Source organism: Phyllobates terribilis, unplaced genomic scaffold, assembly GCF_046119375.1.
Source record: "Phyllobates terribilis strain yellow unplaced genomic scaffold, ASM4611937v1 Scaffold_11__3_contigs__length_659146591, whole genome shotgun sequence".
NCBI lineage: Eukaryota > Metazoa > Chordata > Amphibia > Anura > Dendrobatidae > Phyllobates > Phyllobates terribilis.
This window is the reverse complement of record NW_027362771.1, coordinates 476,504,578-476,527,587: the sequence shown is the minus strand read 5'-3', so window position 1 is coordinate 476,527,587 and position 23,010 is coordinate 476,504,578. Positions and strand designations below refer to the sequence as shown.

Genomic DNA, 23,010 nt, shown 5'->3' with positions numbered 1-23,010 from the left:
TCAGATATGTGGGTGATCTGCAGCTACAATGGTCTTCCCCAGTGAGATGAATGGGAAAAACTGCAATCATATGAATTGATCCACAACATAAATCGACTTGCTACAGGTTTATCCGTGCAGATTATAGCAGAATTTCTCAGCAGTTTGTTATTCAATTCTCTGCTAGTAAGGAGCTGCAAATCCACAAATGCAGACAGAAAGTCTGCAGCGGTATCAGCCTCATATCTTATAGGACTAATGTTGCTCTTCAGCTAATCTGTCACAAATCTCTGCTGCTAGCTGTGCTTGGTGCAGATGGTTCCTGAGCCCTCTCCTTATTTAGGGGATGTTCACAGGGGATGTAAATTGAGCAGAAAAAAATCTGTGATGTGTGAAATCAGCAGCAAAATCTGCCAGTGTTTCACGTGACTTTGCTGCAGATTTTACTGGGGAGTTGCTTTTGAATTGCAAAGAGTGAAATCAATGGTGAAAATCCACATTAAAAATTGCCATTCTGTGATTTTCAAATCCACAACACAGGTTCGTTGTTTTTTCAATGGTGTGTGGGTCAGATTTAGTAAAATCATATCCACCTTGCTGCTACAGGAACATGCGGAAAATTTTTCAACCAGAATTCTGAATGGGGGATCTGTTCCTTGTGAACATTTCTTTATGGTAGATCTCTAATTAAGGCCACACCCCACTATCAGTATTTGGTCAATATTCGGTCAGTATTTTTTCTCAGCAGTGGGAGCCAAAACCAGGAGTGGGTGATAAATGCAGAATTGGTGACTTGTTTCTATTATACCTTTTCTCTGATTTGTTCCTCACCTGGTTTTGGCTCCAACTCCTGAGAAACAATACTGACCGAATACTGATAGTGGGGCCGTGGACTAGGGTGATGCTGATTAATTCTGTCAGGTCATGATCTACTGTCCATGAGTAGGATGTTCGCTGTTACTGAGCTCTCATCATGAGTTCCTCCAAAGACTGATCCCTGTGATTGTCATAAATGAGCAGAACTTCTTTGATGTCGTCTTGTTGGAAGCCCATGTCGTTGAACTGAAGTAAGAGACGGAGATATTCTGCAGCCTGCACAAGACACAGAACAAAGGTCAGGATACTTCAGAATAAGCTCAGATACATTTTCACAAATGGCACTTACAGTATATTCAGCACTGTGGCGCTCTGTGTATATGGGGACAGGGGAATTCCATTTTCACATTTGGTCTAATTATATCAGCATCTCCCCCCAGTTTCAGTCTCTCCACTTCCAGTCCTGTGCTCCAGGGCAGGAGAATTATCTTTGTCAGTACATTATCAGTACTGTGTGTGACAGGGGCTGGCTGACTGCTCATTTCATTTTTAGGCTATGTGCCCACAATGCAGAAATGCTCCTGCCAGGGGCATGCGGATGTGAAGCGTTCTTCACATGCATTTCCGCATGCGGGTTGACAAGCGCTTTCCAAGCGATTTTAGCATCACTTGGAAAGTGCTTGACAACTTGGTCACACTATATAAATCCATGCAACCGGCATGGATTTATATAGTGTGACCAAGATATAGTAAAAGAATGGTAAAAAATAAAAATTATACTCACCTTCCGATGGCCCCTGGTCTCCTCCGATGCGTCCGGTGTGTTGGGTGGCTCACGGTCGTCTAAAAGGATGTTCCATGACGTCATTTAGTCATGTGACAGGTCACGTGACCGCCGACGTCAGCGGTCGTGTGACCAGTCACATGAGTAAATGACGTCATGACAGGTCCTTTTAGACCATCGCGAGCTGCCGGGGAGCCAGGACGCATCACTATGGAGACCGGGGGACGTCGGAAGGTGAGTATAATGTATATATATTTTTTTTATTCTTTTTTTTTTACAGGTACTATGGTACCCGGGTCTGGAGGAGAGTCTCAGACCCGGGTACCATCCGCACATTGAATCGCTTAATATCCGCATGTGCACATGTAGTCATGCGGATATTAAGCGATTCAATGCAAGTCAATGGTGACGAAAAAGCCGCGCTTAAGTAAAATAATTGGTAGTGCTGCAGATTTTTCCGCAATGATAATCCACAGCGGAAATTTCCGCAGCATGTGCACAGCAGATGCGGATTATCATTGGGGAACATAGCAGACCTTCTACCAAGCGTTTTTTAAGCGTTTCTGCAGCGGAATTGACGCTGCGGAAACGCTTAAAAAACGCATAGTGGGCACACAGCCTTACAGCTGATTTACAGTCAGAGAAGGGGGCTGGCTAAGCTATTGACAAAGGTAGTCTGAGAGGCCTCTTTGCACAGAGTACTGGACATAAGCTGATACAAGAACCTCCCTCCTGTGTTAAGCACAGGACCAGTAATGGAGTTGCCTAATCTTAGGACCGGGCATTGCAGCTGATTCTTTCTTTGAGGTAAAACATTGCTTAAAAACCAATAGTGAAATGTTTTACCTCACAGAAAGAATCTGCTATAATCTCATGCTGTCCTATCTGTATACTCTTTTTCTCCCCCCCTGCCCAGGAGCTGTGGTATGATCAGACCATGTTCCTGCACAGACACAGCCATTACACAGTACACAGCAGGGGCACATTTATAAGATTATCTCAGCACAGGAACATTTTATTTAAACACATCTATTTGTGGAAGTTATTATTATTCCAATATCCATTGATTAGAATGTACTTTGTTCATGGGACAATCCCTTTAATGAAAAAGTACCTATTGTTATCTCAGTACGATATCTAACTGCTTTTTTTTGCTACTTCCAGTTTGATGATGCTTCATTTCAGAATCGCTGGGATATTCAAATGAGACGTCATCAGGGGTCAGAGACTGCGGTCACTGTCACAGCCTCTGCACCCACCCTGAAATGAAGTTTGGCAATTTTGATGTACGCTCAGTAGGATCTTGTCTCTGTGCAATATGCACAGTGACAATGCGCTCCATCGCCAACTCTGATAACAAGTGAGCCGGCAAGAGAGCGCACTGTCAGAATGCAATGGGATTCTCAAATAAAGCGTCATCAAACAGGAAGTAGTAAAAAAAAAGCAGTTAGATAAAGTAGTGATGGAAAAATAGGGGATTTTTAAAGAGAACCTGTCATATAAAATAACGCTATTAACCTGGAGATGTGGGGTTTATCTGCAGGTTAATAGTGTTCTGACACTGAAAGCCCCACTGCTGGAAGGAAATTAACTTTATTCCCCAGGCAGCGTGAGGCTTCCAGTCATAGCGGTGCGGCCAGCGCGGGTTCAGTCACCGCTCTGAATATGGAGAGTAGCAGCTGTAACCGCACCCCCGCACTGACTGACAGCAGGCCTAGCATTAGAGCTCGCTCACACTAGCATATAACACGGCCGCGGGCTATCTGATGTTTTATCGGATAGCACTTGGCCCGACATTATTCTATGGGGCAGTTGAGATCTGCAATTTTTTATTTTCTCATGACGATTCAGCATTAAAAAACAATCGAAGCATGCTGTGGGTGAATCCAATGATCAGATCACACATACCCTGTCAAGTCTATGGGTGCGTGTGAAACATCTGACTGCACTCGGATATCATCCGAGTGCAGTACGACATCCGTGGACACAGAGAATGAAGAAGATGGAGAAATTAAGTCGGTGTCTTCTCCGCACCTGTGATGCGATTCTCTCATGTGAAAGAATTGGATCACACTCAGATGACACTCGGCTCACACTCTGACAGTTTCAGCTGAGCATCATTAGCATAATCGGCCCGATTGCATGAAAGAATCAATGACTATGTGACCCCAGCCTTAGGGTCGGCTGTCAGTCAGTGCTGGGGGCGCAATTACAGCCACCGCTCTCTATGCCCAGGGGGGTGACTGTAACCTTGCCGGAGCCACCCCTGTGACTGAAAGCCGAACACTGCTGGGGGGAATAAAATGAATTTCTTCCCGACAGCAGGGCTGCAGCAACAAAATGATATATCTCGGATGATGTAAGTTTTCAGTCTTCTCATTGAAGGTTTGCAGAGTAGTGCATGTGTTGTCGAGCTTCACAGCTTTTGTTAAAATATGTCCTTAGCATTTGAAAGGGTGCCATGGTTTACAAAATCAGTGGCCATGGCAGAGAAAATGTGAAGAGCCACAAAGCTTATCCGACCGGCAGACATAAGCCTGGGCTGATTCTCTTCATAAGGGTTCCTCCATCCTTTTCAGCAATGTCTAGATTGTCATCTTTCCTTAGCATCCTGAGCTGTGACTGTACTCAGTTATTTCCATCTTAAGACATTAAATTCTTCGATGGAAGCTTTGCCTCATATTTGAACAAGGCCCAATATACCCCCTCCACCGCACACTATTTTAAGGCACCCTGTTAAAAGCCTGGTCTGGAAGGATTTCACTTCAGAGAGATTATCCGCTTTCTTGTGTAACTTATTAAATCAAGATGAGGACATAGAATTTGAGTATTAACTCCTTCCAAGCAAAAGTATCAAAAGTTACTATTGTGTACCTTTACACACCAACTGTCCAGATTGTGCTGGGACAATGCCTGGAACCGGATCACAAAAAAGGGGTGCGTTTGAGAAAGACCTCGCCCTACAACGGTTGATCCTGATCAGTTTGAGGTGTTCACAGGTCTTCCTCATCATGTATTTAGCACTTCATGTGTTGGTAAGCATGTACCGCTTAACCACTTTTATCAAGACTTAGAGGGTAACTGCTCTTTTAGAAAAATCATCTGTATCTAAAGCAATTCTATGGGAAAAATTCGCATATAAAACGTACCCACAAGAGAAACTGACATGTTGCAGATGTGAACAAAACACCGCAGGTCAGTTTACACACCGTAAAAAAAAGCACAGTGGGCATATATTTCTATGAATCCCATCCACTTTGAGGGAACTGTAAGACGGTGAGTTTTTAAAAATGCGCAGACTCATTGTGGGAACGTCACCTATAAGCTCTCTGCACCATCCCGATGACTGGAGGGGAGCGGCTGCAGTAGGAATATAACTTCATTTTCTCCCTGTAGCTGCTGCACCAGTAAGACAGCTACACAGAGTTTTAAGGTCTGCATCTTTTACTCTATACTGTTCAGTATAGGGAGTGGGCAGCTTCTGAAGAATAAGTATGTCACTCTTTTTAACCACTTCAGGGTTTCCAAATTGTGAAACGGTTAAATGAAGTGACAAAAGACCAAGAGCAATGTCGTTTTGACATTGCTGTACATTATATTCATTTTATGGATTGTTTTTGCGTCGCGTGAACATACCCGAACTGCAGATTAACCCTACATCTGCAAGTAATTAGCGTTTCAGGACGTGACAGGTTCCCTTTAAGTAACAGCCCAAACTGAAGGGTACCAAATATGTGCAGTTCACTTCCTCACTCACAGCCTACAAAATCCCAATTATCTCACACTTTTAATATGCAAACATGTAATTCAAGCACGTGTTCCCACAAAACTAGATTTTTAGGGTATGGGGACACCTAAACTGCAGCCAGGGGGTAAATACTACTGTGGTCGCAGAGGTCGCTACGGCCCCCACGAGCACGGCCCGCCGTCACCAGCAAATATTTTAGCTGGATATGCGTCCTCAGAGACACATGCAGCTGAAGTGTATTGCGGCGCATAGACCAATCGGATCCATGAGTGGCAATACACGCTGCCGGCCAATCAAAGACGAGCAGCTGACATCGGCGTGCACATGACGGGGGGCACATGGCAGCGACGACATGCATTCCCTTCACTTGCACGCTGAGGTCAGCCGCTGGCTGCAAAGAAAGACGCCGCGCGGAGGGAATGTGAGTATAATGACGCGCCCCCAGAGCGGTGGGGTACTCAGCAGTCGGGCCTCTGGTTGCCGGGGGTTATCACGGTGGCTGGCCCGGTCCGTGGCCCAGGGCGGTCACTGAAGAAGGGGGGGAATATGTATAGGGGAATTGTCGTGACGCCACCTATGGTGTCTGGTGAAGATCACCAGCGTGCTACAGTCCTCTGAGGCAGGTGGTAGGGCAGCTTGTGGTGGAACGGCTCCCCACAGGTGGAGCAGGCCTCAGGGCAGTGTAGGGGAAGATGGAGGAGGTGCGCTGGGCTTTGTAGTGCAGAGAGGGAAAAGGTACCGGCGAAATGAAGGAGCGGAGGCAGTTCAGTGCAGTCATCCGAGTTTACTCACGGTTCCGTACAAGTTCCTCAGGTGTACAGTACTGGTGCAAGCCTCCCGCGTCGCACAGCGTTCATCGGGCAGGGGTTCGGTCCTTCCTCAGGAAGCTCGGGTGTACCTGGCAGAACCCCACTTTCAAATGTACCTTCCTAGACCGACTTCACGCTGGGTCTTTACTCCCTCCTGCCCTTCTCACTGTGAATCCTATTCGGGTGCGCGCGAGGTCCCCCCTGTCCGTCGGAGTTGCTCAGACCTGCCCGACCTTACTCTTGGATTGAAGTGAGAGGTTGGCTTCTGCTATAGAAGTCAGAAGCCTCCGGTATTTTCCAGCCGAGGCTTGAAGCTGCACGACTGGGCCAGGGGCCGGTCCCCTTCTTGCGGCCTAGATCCTCCTGACACTTGGCAGGTTCGGGGTGTACGGGTGCCACCAGCACTCGCCGTACCCCCTAGGATCCCTTCAGTAGATCGGAACGTACTCCCTGCTCCCCTCCTGGGCCTCAGTCCTGGGCCCTTGTAGTGGAGCAGAGCTCCTAGAGAGTCTCTGCTCCCTGACTATACTCCAGCTACTAGACTCTCTGTTCTGCCACCCTAAGATGGCTTCCCTATTTTATATCTTTACTGTATGAGTGCTCCCATGAACTACTTCCTCCACCCACACCCACTACTGGTTCCCCCTACCTTTGGGTTCCCCCCGATTCCAGCCAGGGTCAGGGCTCAGCAGCTGTGCTCTGCATGTTGCCCCTCCAGCCGGCCTGGACCAGTGTAGTGTTTGATGCAGGTGTTTGGGGTTCCGTGCAGCACACCCTCCTTACCTGAGAGAAAGGGAGACACCACACCTCTGGGTGAGGTGCAGTACCTCTGTGGCGACAGAACCCTCAGGGGCGCCACATTAATGGTTTATTTTTTCTATACATTAAAGAACAGCTGCGAAACAGGGGACATATACCAGAATGGGGAATATATATACCAAGATGGGGTCCAGAATAAAGAACATATATACCAGGATGGGATATAAACACGTGGTCAAAATTGCTGGTACCCCTTGTTTAATGAAAGAAAAACCCACAATGGTCACAGAAATAACTTGAATCTGACAAAGGTAATAATAAATTAAAAATCTATGAAAATGAACAAATGAAAGTCAGTCATTGCTTTTCAACCCCGCTTCCACAGAATTTTTAAAACAATTAAACTCATGAAATAGGCCTGGGCAGAAATGATGGTACCACTGAAAATAATGTGACAAAAGGGACATGTTAAATCAAGTTGTCTCCACTAATTAGCATCACAGGTGTCTACAATCTTGTAATCAGTCAGTGGGCCTGTATATAGGGCTACAGATACTCACTGTGCTGTTTAATGACATGGTGTGTACCACACTCAACATGGACCAGAGGAAGCAAAGGAAAGAGTTGTCTCAGGAGATTAGAAAATTATAGACAAGCATGTTAAAGGTAAAGGTTATAAGACCATCTCCAAGCAGCTTGATGTTCCTGTGACTACAGTTGCACATTATTCAGAAATTTAAGATCCATGGGACTGTAGCCAACCTCCCTGGACGTGGCCGCAGGAGGAAAATTGATGACAAATCAAAGAGATGGATAATACGAATGGTAACAAAAGAGCCCAGGATAACTTCTAAAGAGATTAAAGGTGAACTTCAAGCTCAAGGAACATCAGTGTCAGATCGCACCATCCGTTGTTATTTGATTCAAAGTGGACTTCATGGGAGACGACCAAGGAAAACACCATTGTTGAAAAAAAATCATAAACAAGCCAGACTGGAATTTGCCAAACTACATGTTGACAAGCCACAAAGCTTTTGTGAGAATGTCCTATGGACAGATGAGCCAAAAATGGAAGTTTTTGGCAAGGCACATCAGCTCTATGTTCACAGATGGAAAAATTAAGCATATCAAGAAAAGAACACTGTCCCTACTGTGAAACATGGCGGAGGCTCTGTTATGCTCTGGGGCTCCTTTGCTGCATCTGGCACAGGGTGTCTTGAATCTGTGCAGGGTACAATGAAATCTCAAGGCTATCAAGGGATTCTAGAGAGAAATGTGCTGCCCAGTGTCAGAAAGCTTGGTCTCAGTAGCAGGTCATGGGTCTTGCACCAGGATAATGACCCAAAACCACAGCTAAAAACCCCCAAGAATGGCTAAGAGGAAAACATTGGACTATTCTGAAGTGGCCTTCTATGAGCCCTGACCTAAATCCTATTGAGCATATTTGGAAAGAGCTGAAACATGCCGTCTGGAAAAGGCAACCTTCAAACACGAGACAACTGGAGCAGTTTGCTCATGAGGAGTGAGCCAAAATACCTGTCAAGAAGTGCAGAAGTCTCATTGACAGTTACAGGAATCGTTTGATTGCAGTGATTGCCTCAAAAGGTTGTTCAACAAAATATTAAGTTAAGAGTACCATCATTTCTGTCCAGGCCTATTTCATGAGTTTCATTTTTTTTTTAAATTCTGTGGAAGCAGGGTTGAAAAGCAATGTCGGACTTTCATTTGTTCATTTTCATAGATTTTTCATTTATCATTACTTTTGTCAGATTCAAGTTATTTCTGTGACCATTGTGGGTTTTTCTTTCATTAAACGAGGGTTACCAAAAATTTTGACCATGTGTGTATATATTCCAGGATAAGGGATATATACACTGCTCAAAAAAATAAAGGGAACACTTAAACAACAGAATATAACTCCAAGTGAATCAAACTTCTGTGAAATCAAACTGTCCACTTAGGAAGCAACACTGATTGACAATCAATTTCACATGCTGTTGTGCAAATGGAATAGACAATAGATGGAAATTATTGGCAATTATCAAGTCATCCTCAATAAAGGAGTGGTTCTGCAGGTGGGGACCACAGACCACATCTCAGTACCAATGCTTTCTGGCTGATGTTTTGGTCACTTTTGAATGTTGGTTGTGCTTTCACACTCGTGGTAGCATGAGACGGACTCTACAACCCACAGAAGTTGCTCAGGAAGTGCAGCTCATCCAGGATGGCACATCAATGCGAGCTGTGGCAAGAAGGTTTGCTGTGTCTGTCAGCGTAGTTTCCAGAGGCTGGAGGCGCTACCAGGAGACAGGCCAGTACACCAGGAGACGTGAAGGGGGCCGTAGGAGGGCAACAACCCAGCAGCGGGACCGCTACCTCCGCCTTTGTGCAAGGAGGAACAGGAGGAGCACTGCCAGAACCCTGCAAAATGACCTCCAGCTGGCCACAAATGTGCATGTGTCTGCACAAACGGTTAGAATCCGACTCCATGGGGGTGATATGAGGGCCCGACGTCCACAGATGGGGGATGTGCTCACAGCCCAACACCGTGCAGAACGCTTGGCATTTGCCACAGAACACCAGGATTGGCAAAGTCGCCACTGGCGCCCTGTGCTCTTCACAGATGAAAGCAGGTTCACACTGAGCACATGTGACAGATGTGACAGAGTCTGGAGACGTCGTGGAGAGCGATCTGCAGCCTGCAACATCCTTCAGGATGACCGGTTTGGTAGTGGGTCAGTAATAGTGTGGGGTGGCATTTCTTTGGAGGGCCGCACAGCCCTCCATGTGCTCGCCAGAGGTAGCCTGACTGCCATTAGGTACCGAGATGAGATCCTCAGACCCCTTGTGAGACCATATGCTGGTGCGGTTGGCCCTGGGTTCCTCCTAGTGCAGGACAAAGCCAGACCTCATGTGGCTGGAGTGTGTCAGCAGTTCCTGCAAGATGAAGGCATTGAAGCTATGGACTGGCCCACCTATTCCCCAGACCAGAATCCGATTAAGCACATCTGGGATATCATGTCTCGCTCCATCCACCATCCATCCAGTTGGCGGATGCTTTAGTCCAGGTCTGGGAGGAGATCCCACAGAAGACCATCCGCAACCTCATCAGGAGCATGCCCAGGCGTTGTAGGGAGGTCATACAGGCACGTGGAGGCCACACACAATACTGAGCCTCATTTCGACTTGTTTTAAGGACATTACATCAAAGTTGGATCAGCCTGTAGTGTGTTTTTCCACTTTAATTTTGGGGGTGACTCCAAATCCAGGCCTCCATTGGTTAATAAATTTGATTTCCATTGATGATTTGTGTGTGATTTTGTTGTCAGCACATTCAACTTTGTACAGAACAAAGTATTCAATGAGAATATTTAATTCATTCAGATCAAGGATGTGTTACTTGAGTGTTCTCTTTATTTTTTTGAGCAGTGTGTATATATATATATATATATATATATATATATATATATATATATAAATATGTACTATGTATATATATATATATACAGTGCCTACAAGTAGTATTCAACCCCCTGCAGATTTAGCTGGTTTGATAAGATGCAAATAAGTTAGAGCCTTCAAACTGCAAACGAGAGTAGGTTTTATGAACAGAAGCATAAATCTTACAAACCAAAAAGTTATGTTGCTCAGTTGAATTTTATTAAATTTTAAACATAAAAGTGTGGGTCAATTATTATACAACCCCTATGTTTAATATTTTGTGGAATAACCCTTGTTTGCAATTACAGCTAATAATCGTCTTTTATAAGACCTGATCAGGCCGGCACAGGTCTGTGGAGTTATCTTGGCCCACTCCTCCATGCAGATCTTCTCCAAGTTATCTAGGTTCTTTGGATGTCTCATGTGGACTTTATTCTTGAGCTCCTTCCACAAGTTTTCAATTGGGTTAAGGTCAGGAGACTGACTAGGCCACTCCAACACCTTGACTTTTTCCCTCTTGAACCAGGCCTTGGTTTTCTTGGCTGTGTGCTTTGGGTCGTTGTCTTGTTGGAAGATGAAATTACGACCCATCTTAAGATCCTTGATGGAGGAGCGGAGGTTCTTGGCCAAAATCTCCAGGTAGGCCGTGCTATCCATCTTCCCATGGATGCGGACCAGATGGCCAGGCCCCTTGGCAGAGAAACAGCCCCACAGCATGATGCTGCCACCACCATGCTTGACTGTAGGGATGGTATTCTTGGGGTCGTATGCAGTGCCATCCAGTCTCCAAACGTCACGTGTGTGGTTGGCACCAAAGATCTCGATCTTGGTCTCATCAGACCATAGAACCTTGAACCAGTCTGTCTCAGAGTCCTCCAAGTGATCATGAGCAAACTGTAGACGAGCCTTGACATGACGCTTTGAAAGTAAAGGTACCTTACGGGCTCGTCTGGAACGGAGACCATTGCGGTGGAGTACGTTACTTATGGTATTGACTGAAACCAATGTCCCCACTGCCATGAGATCTTCCCGGAGCTCCTTCCTTGTTGTCCTTGGGTTAGCCTTGACTCTTCGGACAAGCCTGGCCTCGGCACGGGAGGACACTTTCAAAGGCTGTCCAGGCCGTGGAAGGCTAACAGTAGTTCCATAAGCCTTCCACTTACGGATGATGCTCCCAACAGTGGAGACAGGTAGGCCCAACTCCTTGGAAAGGGTTTTGTACCCCTAGCCAGCCTTGTGACCCTCCACGATCTTGTCTCTGATGGCCTTGGAATGCTCCTTTGTCTTTCCCATGTTGACCATGTCTGAGTGCTGTTCACGAGTTTGGGGAGGGTCTTAAATAGTCAGAAAAGGCTGGCAAAAGAGATCTTTAATCCACACATGTGAAGCTCATTATTCTTGGTGCCTGAACTACTTCTTAATACTTTAGGGGGACCAAACAGAATTCTTGTGGTTTGAGGGGTTGAATAATAAATGACACTCTGAATTAACTTTTAACGTTTAAAAAAAAAAAAAAAAAAAAAAAATTGCTGCAGTGCATTTCCCACTTCCAGGCTGATCTACAGTACAAATGTCACAATGCCAAGTTAATTCCACATGTGTCAACCAGCTAAATCTGCAGGGGGCACTGTATATATATATATATATATATATATATATATATATATATATATATATATATATATATATATATATATATATATATATATATATATACATATATATATGTATATATATATATATATAAAAGCATGTACTGTATCTATATATATATATATAAAAACATGTACTGTGTCTATATATACTGTATATATAAAAATATGCACTGTATATATATATATATGTATATATATATATATACATACAGTATATATATATATACATATATATATATATTTATATACACATAGATGAAATAATGATTCTGTGCAATCAGACGCGTGCTGTATGAAGCAGTCAGTATGTTTCACACAGTGTTACACCCTGGATGTTGATGATATATAGTGAGGCCCATGTGATTCTCTGACCCTATGACGAGGACTCTCAGGAGCGGACTGGGGACTTTCTCACAGTCTCTGATCTCTGATTCAGCTTCATACAAACAGGATATGAACAGTTTTCCCAGACATGCCATCGTGCAAAATGCTATGCAAAATTGGGATACCACAGCTCATTGACGCTGAGGAAGAAAAATGACTATCATCTCAGAGGGTCCAATTTATACTACACTGCTTTTAATATTTTCCTACTTTTTAAAGCCTATCTGCCTATTCCTATATTATTCTAGGAAGTTTTTATTTTCCTGGAGTATAAAGTTAACCATCTCATGGATGGGCTTTCACAGATTAGGCAAGGCATAACACAATTACAGTTGTCACAACCATTATTATTATTTTTTTTTGCATAAATTCATTAAACTAATTATTAAAGGGATAGAAAAGTTAAAAATACATAAATGTGCTTAGAAGGAAGTTATATAATATAAATATGCTTCCGTTATGCCATGTGCCCTAATTGTGGAGTATTCGCTCAGACGTCAGGTTCACCAGCTCCACTTCCATCTTGTGCGTGACACAGGAGTTTCTTGTGTTAATATGCCATCAGTGCTGTGAGCAATCAAGACCAAAATGTACAAGACCAAATCCAGATTCCTATGTTATTAATGGCAATATATCCGTAAAGATCGGATGCTATACAGTCGATCCGGTGGGATCTGATTTTTTTTTGCGCACCCATAGACTAGAATGGGCGAGTCTCATTCGAAATATGGAGAAGACTAGTGCATGCTACTATTTGTTCATGTGGAAATTCTGTCGTGTAAAAACAAATGGTCATCTGAACAGCCCAACTGAATAACATTGGTCCGAGTGCTGTTTTTGTGAGGTCAGAATTTTCCACTGGTAGCACTAAGACCGAAAATACAGTCCTGCCAATGTAGCCTAATTACCGTTTTAAAGGGAATCTGTCAGCTGAATTTCACACCCCAAACTATATATATGCACATGTAGCTCTTTAACAGCAATTTCAATCAATAAATCTTTAATAACTAATAACTTTTGAAATTCAAGTCATGGTAAAATTCCCTACCATTCACTCTGTACTGCCACTTAGGTTTCTATTTGTATTACCCACTTCCTATGACGATTCGTTTGAAAAGTGCATAATGGGCATGATGGGATACTCAAACAAATGGTCATCTCATCTGCTGGTTGAAACTTCTGTCACTCCCCTTTTCTGCCCTGAAATGAAGCGTTGTCGGCTGGGACTGGGACATCTTGACACTCCCCTTCCTCCGTTTGCCGGCCTGAAACGATACGTCATCAGGCGGTGGTGATGCATTTGTTCTCCTGGCCCCTGAAACGAGATTTCATTACTGACGTCCGTTTCATAGGCTGGGCTGTGTATTCTCTACTGCGCGTGCGTCGGTTGTAATGACCGACGCATGCTCAGTACACGCTCCCTTCATCGCTGACATTCACAGAGCTCCTTTGCCACCGCCTTAACTTCAGCTGTAGTTGCGCTCCCAGCCCATGAAACAAGATGTCATTACTGACATCCACTTCTTTAGCTGGGCAGTGTATTTTCCTCAGCCCTCGTCTCTTCCCTCTGCATTCCCTCTTCAGCGCGCTCCTTCACCGGCGCGCCAGTAACCTGTGTGATAGTTTTATTGATTCCTTTGCACGTGCACCCATTGTTGTCCCGCAAATGTCTTTATCAGAGGCAATGATTGTTTATCATTACTGAGCATGGGGTCATGTAATTTTCACCTGCATTTCCAGTAAAGTGAAAGGGTCAACAAGGGGACTCATTATTGTCACTCCCCTATTTTGATGCAATATGGACACGCCGGCGAAGGAGCGCGCCGAAGAGGGAATGCAGAGGGAAGTGACGAGGGCTAAAGAAAATACACTGCCCAGCTAATGAAATGGATGTCAGTGATAACGTCTCGTTTCATGGGCTGGGAGCGCAACTACAGCTGAAGGAAAGGCGGTGGCGAAGGCAAAGGAGGGCTCTGAATGTCAGAGATGAAGGTAAGCAACATGGCTGCACCTAATGTTGTCACAAAGAAAAATGCAGTTGTTTTTCTTACAAAAGTCTGAATTTTTTTTCATCACTTAAAAAACAAATTGATGTGAATTTGGTATCACCGTAATCACACTGATCCAGAAAAATCATGTTTCCAGTTCATTTTAACATCACAGAAAACGCAGTAAAAATAATACCCAAAAATACAGTGGTGGAATTGCATTTTTTTCAGCATTTTATGCTACTTGGAATTTTTTCCTAGTTTTCCAGTACATTTTGTGGATTGGTTGGGTTTCATATTAGTCGTTGTATACTGTATCTGTTTCATTTCATCTTTAAATTTATCATATAGTTACAAGGATATCTAGGGATTCATGACACAATGAACCATGTTTTCTCCTTCTACTTATGGCATTTCCTTTGTAAAGAATATGTACTGGGACTTTTTTATTTCTATATATTAATAAATTGTTCTTATTCACCTACCAGTTTTTCTGGTGCACTCGCATGTTTTTTTTAGCTAAAATATGAGTTTTTTATGTTTTTTGCAAAGAAATGTTTGTATTTTTTCCTATTATCTATTTGCCTTTGCACATTTCCTTCTTTAGGTGCATTACATTTTATGGCAAAATGAATGATGTCATTCAAAACTGCAGTTTGTCCCGAAAAAAACAATCCCAATGTTGACTGAAAAAGAAAAAAGTTATGGCTCTTGGAAGAAGAGGAAAAAAAACAAAAGTGGAAAAATGAAACATCACCCAGGCTTGAAGTGGATGGTCGACCAGATGTTGTCCTTTTTCTACTTTCTGTACATGTGAAGTACTAGTGCAATGTACAGAGGATGCTCAGACAAATAATGTTAGACTATTCCAGTACATATTCCTGTAACTCTTTACCTTTAGCTCAGAATTCTGGAATATTTCCATTGCTTCTTCCACTTGTGCTTCCTCATACCCCAGTTTACAGAGGCGATCTGTGGCTCCCAGGTAACTCAGAACCTATTGGCGCAAAAATATAATGATCAAGTATTAACAGCGACTATCTGGGTAACTGTTTTACTCCATACTCCAATAAACGTACCATATATAGGGTAACTGGCCACCTATGAGATTTCCCCTAGTCTGTGTTTAAGATTTGCAAATTCGATTTAGAGCCTTTTCGGGACTGGAAGTGATGTGAATGGAAGTAAGCTTTGTTCAATGTCGCAGAATACGTTACCCCATAAAGAGAACTTACATATCAGGAGTCAGATAGGTTATTTGAATTGTATCTGATTTGAAAGTGAAAAAAAATGGAAAAAATAACTAAAATTTAATTCTTGTAAAATTAAAAATTGTCTGTTTTAATAATAGGTATAAATGTGGGAACACTAGGAAAATTCCACTATTGATATGTCCCTTATTATTAAAGAAAGTCTTGACTATTACAGCTTCTGGCCATGTGGGAACGAAAAACCATCATGTGCCCAAAGGAAACATCTTATGCAGGTTTGACCATAGTGTCTGTCTTACGGCTCTAATCTCGAAAGAGCGGGAGACACCATGCGCAATAGGGTCTTATCCGGTGGAGAAATTGGTCTAGGTGAAGGTATAGGAATTGCTCACATTTTGGGGTAGTTTAGCCCAAAAATGAGGAATCAAGGTGTGACAGCTGCCGCAGTACCCTCGGGTAGGGAGATCTCGGCGTGTAAAACAATTGGTAGGAAGATATGAGTATAGTCTGCGCTGCTGTGCTAGGTTCAAGAAATCTGGAGGACGTGGTGAGGGATTAGATCATGCGGTTTATTCTCAACGTGTTTCGAAGTTGAACCAACTTCTTCATCAGGAGAACCTCTGCTCTAATCTCGGCATAAGACGGAATAAGAAGTGTACAATGGACATGTTAAGGTTTACTTACACCATTCAGATAGTAACAGTGTTAGTTGAGAAGTTCTCTATATCTGGGTATACAACCCATAGTCTGCAATGGCATTCTATGTCCTTCACAACCACAACTGAGGAGGTGTAAACACCCCGGAATACATGTCTTATCCTACGTCACGTGGTAAGTGTTGTTGAAGGGTCAATACTGACGTTAGGATTTGTACTCCCAGTAGATGGTGCTATAGTTCTAGTCCTCTTCCTCTCAGAAGAAGCTATTCGCATATTTAAATTCCCAGAGTAGCATTGCATAGCCTATAAGTTTCCCTATGTTGGCTTGGCACTCTCCACAAGGAGAAATGTTCCCTTTTAGCCCCTCTGTCAGAGGCCTCTCACCTATCAAATCAGAACTCCTGCTTTGCACTGATGATGGGTAAACATCCTGAAACACATGTGTGCAAATAGAGTTTTTGATTTGGCTTCTTATCTTAAGTCATATGGCAAGACTCATTAAAGGGTCAATATTTACTTTTAGGATAGCTACCTCCAATAGATGGTACTACAGATCAAGTCCTCTTCCTCTCTGAATAGACTATTTGCATATCACAATCATCGAGACACAGACATGATTGTGTGTGTACCAGCGGTATAGAAATAAGTAGTTGGCAGAACTTTTTTTGATGGTAGTTCCCCTCTGCAGTAATTAATGCAGAACTTGGAAGATACATGCAAAGGTCTTCCAGGTCGTGCGTGTCTTTGGTCAGAGGAGAAGCGTGGAATCAGGAGACGGTACTAATGGGGGCGTTGGGTGACACAATTAGAGGCAACTTGACGGCCACTAATGAGGAGGGCACTGACTTTACTACAGTGGAGTCTAGAATGTGGTCTCTGGATCAGAGAAATTTGTGCCCCTGACTCAACAGTTCACAGTTCATTTATTTATATGAAGGATCAGTAATAGGTTTTAGAAGAAAAGTGAACTAGAAACTTCAGGATGTTTTTTTATGTGCTGCCAGACTAGATGGCATCATTATAATTCTTTTATCTAAAAATGTCAAGCTTGTTGATTAAAGTAATAAAAAAATCAAACAAATGGTAAAGAATTAATGCTCATTATAATATAATAGGTATTCTTCATTAGTTTTAACAATCTCTTACTAAACATGTAATGATAAAAATTTAAAATCAATCCTATAGTAATATAGGTAGATTACTATAGTAAGTTATTACAAACTTAAGACATTTTTTTAATGAGATATTTAAAAAACATACTCGGTGAGCAAACCTTGCCAATTACCTGTTCCAGGGTTTGACCTCCCATTTTCTGCATTGCGATCAATGCTCTGCGAAGTGGGTACCCCATAGACGTCACACCCTCAATGATATCACGCTCTTCTTGGCTAAGAGCTAAAAAGACGTCACCTGAGCTGTCAGAATGTTTCTTTCTCGTAGGTGGGAGGCAGGAGTATGGATTTAGAGACTGAAGGTAAAAAAAAACAGAAAAGCTGCAAATTAGAAAATCGTGCTGTACTGGAAAGTTTCTAGCTTGCAAGCAAATAATAATGAAATGTCCATAATCTGATTGGCACGCCTTAGCACTTATCCACAGGATAGGTGATAAGTGTCTGGTCACTAGGTAGGTGCAGACTGCTTGGACCCCCACAATCCTGTGAATAGGGCGTTGTAGCCCCATTTTGAATAGTGTGATGGTCACATATCTGCACCTCTACCACATTTATTGTCTATGGGATGGAAAGATAGCCAAGTACAACTTTTAGCAGTTTCTACCAGTCTCATAGACAATGAATGGAGTAGTGGTGCAAATATGTGACCACCATGGCATTTAAATGGGAGACTTCTGAGCCCTGTTCTCAAGGTTCGGAGGGCGTCCCAGTAGTAAGACCTCTATCAATTATATAAGTTGTTATGGTGGACCAACTCCTTTAATGTTTATGATCGAGAACTCTTTAGGTATGGATCTCTAATTCTAGGAGGCAGTTTTATTTAGAGAGGTTATTTTTTCTTATAGGGTAAAGAAGAGTAAGAAAGAAAAATTCTGTTCTCTCTCCTAGAAGATTGTGGTCTTAAATGAGGAGTAATAAGGCATATAAGTACTCATACTGCAAAATGGGGTACATGTACATCCAAACAAGATCCCCAGCACTCAGCTGTAAAAAGGGGCACAGCGTATGTATGGTGCTGTGTCTGTGTATGAAGGGTATATGGCGCCACAGCCCCTTCATTCAGCTGAACGATTCAACAGACGTGAGCCAAACCCTGACTTGATCAAATAAATGACCAATTAATTAAACCTACTGTGGAATGTTCATTTTGATCATCTATCTGTTAAGTTTAGTAAATGAGGATAACATAGGCATATATTTTACCATATGGGTGGGCTTGTGGCAGCGTATCGGAGGAATGCTGCCAGCACTGAAAGGTCTCTTGGAGCAGCAGCAGCAGTTAGGACAAGGAGGTGGCGTTGGACTCAAAATGTGTCCACAGCAGTTGCTCCTTTGGTGCTGACCTTGAGGGCTGCCTCTGAACTCCGAATTTCCCTTCTCTGGGTGTACTAGAGATGCCATTCTTTTATTTGCAGACTCAAGCTCATACTTTGACATATGTGATGGAGTAATTGACTTTCTCTTTTTCAGGTGGGATGAAGGAGGGTCAAGATGAGAACAGCGACATGTGGGAGGTGGGCTCGGTAGAAATGGAGAAGTACGTGGTCTGTTAGACCACTGAGGCTGAGGGCTCTTACTCGGACGCATCCTTGCTTCCCTTTGTCGAGTCTCCTTCTCACTCTCCCCCGATGAAGAGTACTCATCATCCTCAGAGTATCCATCGTCCTCAAAAAAGTTCTCCTTTTTCTCCATGTTTTCTGCTCCACCCCAGCTGTTTCGAGGTCGACAAGAGTTAACATCCGATGAGCTCAAACTTCTACATCTTCTCATGGGTAAAGAAGGCCGCTGAGGACTGCTGCGCCTGTTAGAGCATAACCCCTTCCTTTCATGTATCATCCAGTGTGGAGGGGCAGAGGGTCTGGCATCATACACAGGTACTTTCCGACTGTACATTTCTTCCACCCAGTCTAGAATCTTTCTCTCTATGGAGAAATCATGCTGTAAATAAAGAAACGTATGGTTTTAGCTCTAAGGTAAAACAATAAATTCAACAAATGGCCAAGTCACTGACAAGCCCCATATACTGTACATACATCAGACTGTTCTCAGAACTTACTGAAAATGGAGACTCATAACAACAGCAAGCTATTGCCTATTGCTACAGATGGCTGAATTTAGTAATTTCTTAAAACACTTGCCGATCCAGGCTGTTAAAGGAAACCTGTCACCTCGGAAAACGTTATTTACCTGCAGATGTTGGGTTAATCTGCAGGTAAATTGTGTTACAATGCTGCCTGGCTCCATTTCCGAGGTGAGAGGTTTCCTTTAAAGGATTGCCAATCAACTACATGCAAATGATCAAAAGTAATTTATCGGGCTGTGTGGACAGGCTGGCGAGAATTGAATGATTGTTAACACGCACAGAATATCATGTTATCAACAGATATTTAATAATCAACGCACCCACCCACCGAGCATTTTTGCTTGTTCGTTGGGTGACCACTGACCTATTTAGACAGGTGGATAATTGAGAACGAATGTTTGTTCCCCAATAATCAACCCACTAAATGGGCCTTCAGGTGAATCTGGTAACAGTGTCTTGTTTTTTGGAATTTTCCAGCTAAAGACAAGTACAGTAAATGAAACAGTTAAGCTCATTATACACATGTGATAGGTGTTAGATGAATGTTAGATTATCAGGAGCTATCTCTTTTGGCTACTCCATACACAAGGGCTCGTCTTGGCTGACAGTTCATGTATTTTCAACAAGAAAAGAGGAAAAAGCTGCTGCCAGACACCTTTGGCAGTGGCTTTATCTTTCCAATTAAATTCCAACTGCCCGATCCTTCTCTTCCCTGGCAACATATGTTGAAGGAGAGTTTGGAGACCCCATACACATTTTCCTCAGCTTGATAATAAACACTGTGGTATTAAAACTGGTCTTTTAACAGTAGGATCTCAAGAACACTCCTATATTATGGCTCTGTACAATCTCCAAAATATATGGAGCCATAATTTTGTGCACGTAGAAGTCTATGAGCAAATTTAACAAATTCTGTTAAAACATGGCATGATCATTCAGACACTATGTAGTTTCCCCTCCCCCCTAGAAGCATTACTCCATAATACAACATCATGTGCAAATAATCTAGAAGCTAAATCTTCCTTTTTGGTCAAATAACTAAGCAAATCAGTAATAATAAAAGTAATTTAAAGAGGCTCTGTCAACAGAAAATGACTATTCAAACCATGTACAGGGGCACGGAGCATCATGGCGTGGCCAAATATTTCAGTGCACCTTCCCACCTGCTGGGTTTCCATCTATCTCTGACCTTCTCTAATTCTATAAAGCCAGCGCTGTCAATCAAAGAAGAGGGAGGTTGGAGATAGATGGAAAACAAGTAGGTTGGAAGGTGTATTTAAATATTTGGCTGCGCCGTGGAGCACCGAGCGCCTGTATTTGGGTTACACAGACATTCTGGGCTGACACACTCAAATAAATACATATCTAATATATGAATGTTCTATACAAGTAGTAATAGCTGATCTCCATGACTCACCACAGTACACATTAATGTATCGCTGCAGTCTGGAACATTAATATTTGACAGGTTGACTATACTCTCTTCAGGAGAGGGGACAGGGGTGAATCCATCATACAATTTGAATGGGATGTCATCCAGAACATTCATTCCCGTGGCGTCTCAATATAGGTGAAGCCTAGACAATGATAACCGAAGCTTAGAAGGACAGACACTAAACTTAATTTGATGTGTGACAATTACCATATGTTCTTACCCCGTATTGACTACAATCACGTAAAGGACAGTTGCATATAAAGGAAGCAATGAAATAGCAATACCACATACACGTTGCTGGAACAAACCAAGTAACAGGTCTATGCTCAATGTTCACGGTGCTAAGAATTGACAATCATCTCATCGACATTGTGTGATGATCAGATCTGACAGCTCCATCATCTCTTATATCTCTTGGAATGATAGGGAGATGATGTTCCCACCTCCCACACAGGTCGAGTTCTGCTTCTTTACCTTTTTACCTTTAACCGGCTGTAAGCATGGTGTAATATTTCACCATAACACGGGCGATATTGGCAGATGTTTCCTAACGACTTACTGTCGATGTTATAATGAGAAGTGACATATTTTGGAAAATACAGAACATTATCCTTGAGTGTGACTGCTCCGTAAGAAGTCATATAACTATTGGATCCTAAACACTCACATGGGTGGTCAGTGTTCACAATCTTGGTTATTTAGTACACGGATCGGACAACCAGGAAACAACGCTGCACATATAGACACCCACAACAGGCATAGATATCAGACCATAACATGTCCAGAATGGAACCTCCTTTTCTTGGCCACATAACGCAGACCTCCAGTGACGCTACCTGAACTAAACATGATCACCATAGAACCGTATGATGATCTACGCTGGGTGTAGTAGAATTGTGTGAAGTTTACGTTTGGGTCTCGTAGCCGAAATGTGGATGTTAAAATGTGAGTATAAAATGTGAGCATAATATTTAGTATTTTTGCAGCAGTATTTGTATGCCAAAACCAGGAGTGTCTCCAAAACCCAGAACAGGTGTCAATCTTTCAATTATAGTTTTTCTCTGTAAGTTCCACTCCTGGTTTCGGCATACAAATATTGATGAAAAATCACTGACATGTGAATGACACCTAAGATTCCTACAATGGATAAGGATAGGTGTGTGTATTGTAAACTAACACATCTGTTATTTATTTTTTATATGGGACACACATTATATAGAAAATATCCACCAAACAGTATTTTATACTTGATAGTTGATACCTGTCAAAACACCGGATGGGCCCCTCTTCAGATGCTGATGTAAAAGAAAAAGTTCCCACTGAAACGATGAGTGCGTTCAGCGGTAGTTCATTTCATTGGCATCAAACCAACGCGTTTTGGCTTCAACAGTCTTTGTCAGGTATGTTCCTGGTACGCCTGACAAAGACTGTTACAGTCGAAACGCGTCGTAAAGGTTCCATTCAAGTAAACTACCGTTGACACCATACGTTTCGGTGGGAAATTCTTCTTTTATATCAGCATCGCCAGAGGAGTCTATCCGGTGTTTTGAAAGATATGGATTTCCCTTTAGTGACCTGGTTAGAAGGCTATCAATCGCAGGAAGACTTTGGTTGAAGCTTACATCACAAACATAAGTGGTGTTGTGCCCCTGCACAGAATAACGCAAGGTGAGGGCTTAAATAATTACACCCCACAGTACTACTTTTTCTTTACTTTCCTCCTCATCTAACATAAATTCTGCTTGAGAATTGTTTCTGACCGAAATATATTTTAGTTTACATAGATATAGTCTACAAACAAATTTAGATAATTAATTCTATCTGTTCAAAGCGCGACTTACAGCTCACTCTCATTACACATTGCTTTACCTATTCCACTGATGGGTTCAACTTCCTTGCTTGTCCTTGTGATATGCTTTCCAGAATTTGTGATCTTTACATCAGTAACTTATGTAGAAATAACTATCCTCGAATACATAGAAATGAGCGTTACATTTTAGAAGCACAGCTTTTAGGGCTGATCCCAATGATAACCAGCAGAATTATAAATGCAGCTCTGAGTGATGTAATACAGGCTGTAAGTCATT

The 23,010-nt window shown here is 42.7% G+C and overlaps 1 protein-coding gene across 1 annotated transcript; it reads right to left on the bottom strand.

Moving 5' to 3' along the window:
• Window positions 1-143: 143 nt before the first annotated feature.
• UBAP1L (ubiquitin associated protein 1 like) lies at window positions 144-21,061 on the bottom strand. Its single transcript, XM_073650860.1, has 5 exons — window positions 20,906-21,061; window positions 18,609-19,343; window positions 17,519-17,701; window positions 15,259-15,360; window positions 144-1,071 (listed from the first exon to the last, which is right to left on the bottom strand). The coding sequence occupies exons 1-5, from the start codon at window positions 21,035-21,037 to the stop codon at window positions 937-939; spliced, it is 1,287 nt and encodes a 428-aa protein (XP_073506961.1). The 5' UTR covers window positions 21,038-21,061; the 3' UTR covers window positions 144-936.
• Between the last annotated feature and the right edge of the window lie 1,949 nt (window positions 21,062-23,010).